General features: G+C 47.8%; 1 protein-coding gene across 1 annotated transcript; it reads right to left on the reverse strand.

Moving 5' to 3' along the window:
• Positions 1–1,645: 1,645 nt before the first annotated feature.
• Positions 1,646–3,573, reverse strand: LOC119179210 (uncharacterized). The gene is made up of 2 exons (XM_037430279.2): positions 3,191–3,573; positions 1,646–2,277 (listed from the first exon to the last, which is right to left on the reverse strand). The coding sequence occupies exons 1-2, from the start codon at positions 3,530–3,532 to the stop codon at positions 1,954–1,956; spliced, it is 666 nt and encodes a 221-aa protein (XP_037286176.2). The 5' UTR covers positions 3,533–3,573; the 3' UTR covers positions 1,646–1,953.
• Between the last annotated feature and the right edge of the window lie 2,226 nt (positions 3,574–5,799).

A 5,799-nucleotide genomic window follows, 5' to 3' on the forward strand; every position in this document is an offset into this window, starting at 1 on the left:
TAGTTATTTGTAGTACTAACGAAAATAGCTTTTTATACTATAAGCCGTATTGCACCAATAAGTGTTCCCTTTATGGGCACGCTACCCACTGTAAACAATCGTCATGGAAGAATACGTCAGCATGGGAAACGTAATTGGATATTCTTTGTTTATATCAACAGAAGCAGCATTGCGCTGCATTTGAAACTGTAAAAAGTGCTTTTTCAAAAGTCCTGATTGTGGCAAAGGAGCCCTATTATCACGTTGAATTGACGGATCGCCCATAGATGTCTTCCTTCACTGAGTTCGTGACCATGCTGCTGATGCTGAGTCCATAAGCAGACTCATAAGGGCTGCATAAAACATCGGAGGATCCAGCGGAACAGTTAAGTCACATGGTTTGGCATTGGTGATTTAAAAAGCACTTGATCCAACATTTTCATGAAGCGGCTGCACCGATTGCATCCGTATGACTAAGATAAGCAAAATTTAATTCACTTCGCGTATGCCACAGTATTATCGTGCCAGCAAAACACTTGATCACCAACCGGACATTTCGTAAACAAGCTCCTGCGCCAGTACCTGTTTATAACCATTTCGACTTCCACATCACTTTCTCTGAGGTCTCCGCGAACTAGAACGCCTCCTTCGAGCACAAGATCCCACCTCTGGCCATATAAAATCGCTCCTGCTACTCATTACAAGCTCAAGCCTTCCTAGTTACACATGAATCGTGTTTGTGTTGCCTCTCCGTAAGGCCGTAGTGTATAGTGTGTTCGCGCTGAGGCGTTCCGCCCTGCTGTATATACAACCTTCCCCAAAACAACGTTTTGTATCAGTGAATATGCCAGCTGGGGCCGAGATACTTTACCAGCCGATGTACGCCAAGTCTGCTTCAAGCCAGTGAAGGAAAGAGGCTTTTCTATTCCCATCAATTTCCCAGCACTCATTCACATCGCAGCCCGACATTTTCGTGATGGAAAACTGCGCACGAGCTTCGGGTCTAATACCGCACATCACACGCAGTCGCAGTACCTGCTGGACCACGTAAGAGCATAGTGGCCGGTCCAGGACACCGCGCGCACTCTGCGATGTTACCCAGATGACCGTTGGTGCGTGGCTTAGGAGCGAACAACACATCACAACCACGGCTTCACTTCACAAGTGCGCACTTTCATCACGTGTTTCACCGCAAGGCTACGCAAGGAGATCGAAAGCATGGTTGAAGCTGAAGAATCACGACGTAACCATGCGGCCAGTTCCAAGCAATAGGCATTCTCTGATATCCACTAGATGACCGCTGTTACGTGGTTTAGTGATCAGAAGTTCATCGCCAACCGAGACTTGTCTTTACCGCATTAATCGACCCTCGGACGCACTTTGATTCCGGAATCGTATCCACGTGCGCAAAGAGGTCGCGCGCACTGTCCAGGCTCCAGAAACCATCTAAACCATCTAATCACGTGCCCATCGCACTGCTGTTGAACTCGATGACATGATATTCACAACGAGTGTGGAGCACTATTTATCGACGCTTGAAGGTAGTCACCATTTGGTCAAGAACCTTCTCAGGTGGTGCTCTGTGTAACAGAAGGACCCGTACCTGCCACTTGTACTAGGGCATTTGAGTGGACGCGGTTCACGCTATGACAACATCGTTCGTAGATATTCTTGATCAGCAAGGTCAACACCTATCGGAAAATGTCGTCGTTGGCGAGTTGAGTGCAACAGAAATGAAATAACACGGTCATCCGCGAGATGTCGTCATAGGGTTGTGTCGTTAGACTCGAACGTCACCAAAAAAGCATCGTCGTTAGCGAGAAAAACGCTATCGGAGGTCAAGGTTCACCAGCAGAATCGCTGTCGTTATCGCTGCTTGGCCAAGCGGTGTACGCCCGTGCATTGTTAGGGGCTGAGCGTTGTCAGTCCGCGCGGCGCGCAGCGGGACGAGCCGACGTAACGCGCGGGCGGCGCTCAAAAGCGGCCTTCAGTGAGCTGCGGACCCCGTTCGGATATGAGTCCTTGCGTCTCCGCCGCGTGCAAGCTGTGCGCCGGACTGCTTCCGCTGTTGCTGTTGTTGGTGGGCGGCAGAGCTGTATGCGCGTCCATCAGAGGGCTGGTCTTTGTGGGAGCAGCTGCGGTGGCGCCGGCCGCGGAATCCTGAGCTTCCCGGCGAACCTGCTCCGTGGTCTCCTCGGGCACGCTCTTGACTGCTGGCGCCACGTAGAGGGACTCGCGCGAAGACATCAGCCTCGCTCGCCGCACAATGGTGTGGTGATTTTCCGGGGTGATAAATACCTGCGAAAATCAAACGAAGTCGGAATCGGTGTGGTATATGAGTGCACATCTATCTATCTATCTATCTATCTATCTATCTATCTATCTATCTATCTATCTATCTATCTATCTATCTATCTATCTATCTATCTATCTATCTATCCATCTATCCATCTATCCATCTATCCATCTATCCATCTATCCATCTATCCATCTATCCATCTATCTATCTATCTATCTATCTATCTATCTATCTATCTATCTATCTATCTATCTATCTATCTATCTATCTATCTATCTATCTATCTATCTATCTATCTATCTATCTATCTATCTATCTATCTATCTATCTATCTATCTATCTATCTATCTATCTATCTATCTATCTATCCGGCACCCTAATTCAGCCCCTGCCACTTCTGCTCCTCTGAACTTCTATTTGCTCTTCCTCTCGTTCATCCCTCCTCTGATAGCGCGGCTTAATGAAGTCATTCTCATCTGATAGCGCGGCTTAATGAAGTCATTCTCATATGATAGCGCGGCTTAATGAAGTCATTCTCATCTGATAGCTCGGCTTAATGAAGTCATTCTCATCTGATAGCGTGGCTTAATGAAGTCATTCTCATCTGATAGGCAGTTGAGGTGAACAATTCATCCTTTTTCCCCTAATTGATTAGCATCAATCTCTGTCAGTTATTTTCAGGAGATTATAGGCTTACGCCACATGAAAGAAACGCCTGAACGACAACCGAGGCCAGCAAGGAACGCGAGCCTTGGCTTCACGTGCCACCACCAGGAGCCGTCTTTATTTTCTTTCTTTTGCTATAGCGTGCTCTCTGTTTTGCGCGCCGCCAGAAGGAGGGCGCTGCAAGCTCATTAGCAAACATTTAGGGTTCCGAGGACAACAGGAGAACTCCATGTGACAGGCACCCACCTTGACAAGGCACAGCAGCGCGCCGACTGCGATGAAGAGCAGTCCGACGGTGCGCGTGTGATTCACTCGTGCCCCGACGCCGATGAAGAGCAGGATGAGTCCGGCCACCAGGAGCAATGTGGCCAGGTAGATGAGCACGCGGGCTCGCTGATCCTGGATGGTGCCCCCCCTCTTCCGCCACCGACGTGCCGCCGGCGCGTTGGGCACGGAGCTGAGCGTCGACATGCTGTCGGGCCGGTGCGGCAGCGAGGCGATGCTGCCCTGGCGAGAGCCCAGACCTCGGCCGCTCTTGCTGCGCCGCCGCTCGCGGCGGACGGCCACCGCTGGCATTGCCGATATCATCCTGGTCGAGAAGCCTCTTTCTCGGTGTCTGCGGTGCTATACTTGTATCTGCGGTAGAAAAAAAAGGCAAAGAAGTGTTTGCGGTTTTAAAAGAATCGATGGCAGAGCCATTGTAAACTTTCATTGTGGTTTTTTTCAGGAACTTCTCTCACTTCAACATAATGTAATGTGTTCAACAAACTCTGCAAGTATGCTGGACAACAAGGAGGACAGGGGGACATATTTATTTCACACACGTCCTCGCGGGTAGAACTAGCGAGTTTAAATTATAGCGAATGTAAATATGTATACTTCTGCCGTTGTTTTAAACCCCTTTCATGTTCGCACTGAATTGACGGTGTTTGAGTTGAGGCCTCATGCTATGGCCTGTCATGGCACGCTGGTATGACACTGTATTACTTGCCAATAAAACACTGGGTCCCCGAAACGCAATCTGCATCATGTCCCCGTGCAGGTAAAACTGCTAGCAGAATCGATTGTAAGACCAAAGCTCGAGTACGCATCCGCCATCTGAAACCCACCCTCGTTTCTGCTCTTGAAGCAGTTCAGAACCACGCGTCTAGATGCACACACTCCATCCACCTTCACTAAATTAGCGTATCATTCTCGGAAGCTGAGTCTGGCTATCTACTTTCTGTCAATGCCGTTGTATTGAACTTGGTGTCTATTCCCTATTATAAAGTGATTGCGGTCACAGAGTTTTCTATATATACATTAGAGGGAAGCCAGGCGCTAGCATCTGTGGCAGCTGCTACAGCTGTTACTCAGGACTATTGATGCTGTATGGGACTGATGAATAGTACACGAACTTGCCTTAGCATTTGTTCTTTCACTTCCGCTTAGTTCCATGTGGCCTGCAAAAATTTTGTCGCAAGGTGAAGTTTAGCATACGTTCAGCAGTTTACCTTCGCAACATTGGCCTTTTTAGGCTCACTAAATGAAATCCGCTGACGACATTCACAACTATAATTTTCTTTGTCCAAAACAAATGCCAAAGCATGACAGTAAACAAGGCTACAAGCACGAAGATTGGGCAAATATGTGTACTTCTCATTATTTCCCTGGTGCCTATACGATCGCAAAAACAGGGTTCTTTTTAGCAAATATTGTAGAAATTTTGATCTCGTCCATGCCCCTTGCATCGTTCCCCTGCCTCTATATGGCTCATCATGATGAACGTGAACTACACGATTCATGCCCGCCTGCCCACATCATTACATATTCGTTTATAGGTGAAGCATATGACTGGATCGACTTTTTTCACAATGATCAGTATTCCACGAACCATTTTGTGTAGTAATTTTTCCGCAATTGACGTCACATGGCTGAACTGTGTTATCGCCCCTACGTAATGTCCCGTGGTGGATCCCGAAAAAAATTAAAGTGATGTGATGCACAAGGACGTAACTTACAAGCTCACGTGGGCATATTTCGAAATGCACCTTGTTGTGCACACAACTGAGTGTGACATGACAAATATCACGTAGATTCGACAGGACACAACTGGTTATTTGCTTGTATATATACTCGATCATGTAACACCTACACCGGGGTCTTCAATATCATTCGTTCCATCCCATGGGCTTGTGGTAGTTGACTACCTCGTCGCACTAGAGCTCTCAACCATAATCACACATTTATGAATATTAGAGCTTCTCTGTAGTTGCGCCAATAATTTTGACACAGAAATAACCGTTGCGAGTTCTATGACAAGTAAGAGAGAGAGAAATAAATAAAAGGAAGAGATAGGGAGGTTAACCTAAGACAGCAGGTTTGCAATCCTGTACATGGGTGGGGAAATAAAGATCGGAAAGAGGATAGAGATCGAGAGATATAAAATAAAGCAGGAAAAAATACACATGAACACACATGCAGGGCCTTCTGATCACAGTCGTTTGTAGGGAGAGATAGAGAATTAACTTTATTAAAGGTCCTGAAGGGGACTGGGCACCCCTTACGGGGGCCAGCCCTGTGGCTCCGCCCCCCGGTTGAACGCAAGAAGCACAGGAGCGCCTTCACAGCCTTCTTGTCCTGCCGGTAGCGCAGGATTCTTTTTCCCGAAAGTATCTGGTTGTCCAGTTCATCTATTGCGTTGCCGAGTGACTGTCTGTGCGAGCAGTAGTGTGGGCATTTGCGCAGAATATGCCAAGATGTTTCGTCACTGTTGCAATGATCACATGCAGCAGTTTCGGCCATTCCTATGCGGAACGCGCACGCATTGGTAAAGGCGACACCCAACCATAACCTGCACCGCATAGTAGCGTCTC

This window comes from Rhipicephalus microplus, chromosome 7, assembly GCF_043290135.1.
Source record: "Rhipicephalus microplus isolate Deutch F79 chromosome 7, USDA_Rmic, whole genome shotgun sequence".
NCBI classification, from domain to species: domain Eukaryota; kingdom Metazoa; phylum Arthropoda; class Arachnida; order Ixodida; family Ixodidae; genus Rhipicephalus; species Rhipicephalus microplus.

Excerpts from the sequence above, each read along its gene's own strand:
- LOC119179210 (XM_037430279.2), bottom strand. The coding sequence starts at position 3,532 with ATGATATCGGCAATGCCAGCGGTGGCCGTCCGCCGCGAGCGGCGGCGC. Across the intron at positions 2,278-3,190 it reads CGCTGCTGTGCCTTGTCAAG|GTATTTATCACCCCGGAAAA; the intron begins GTGGGTGCCTGT and ends TGATTTTCGCAG.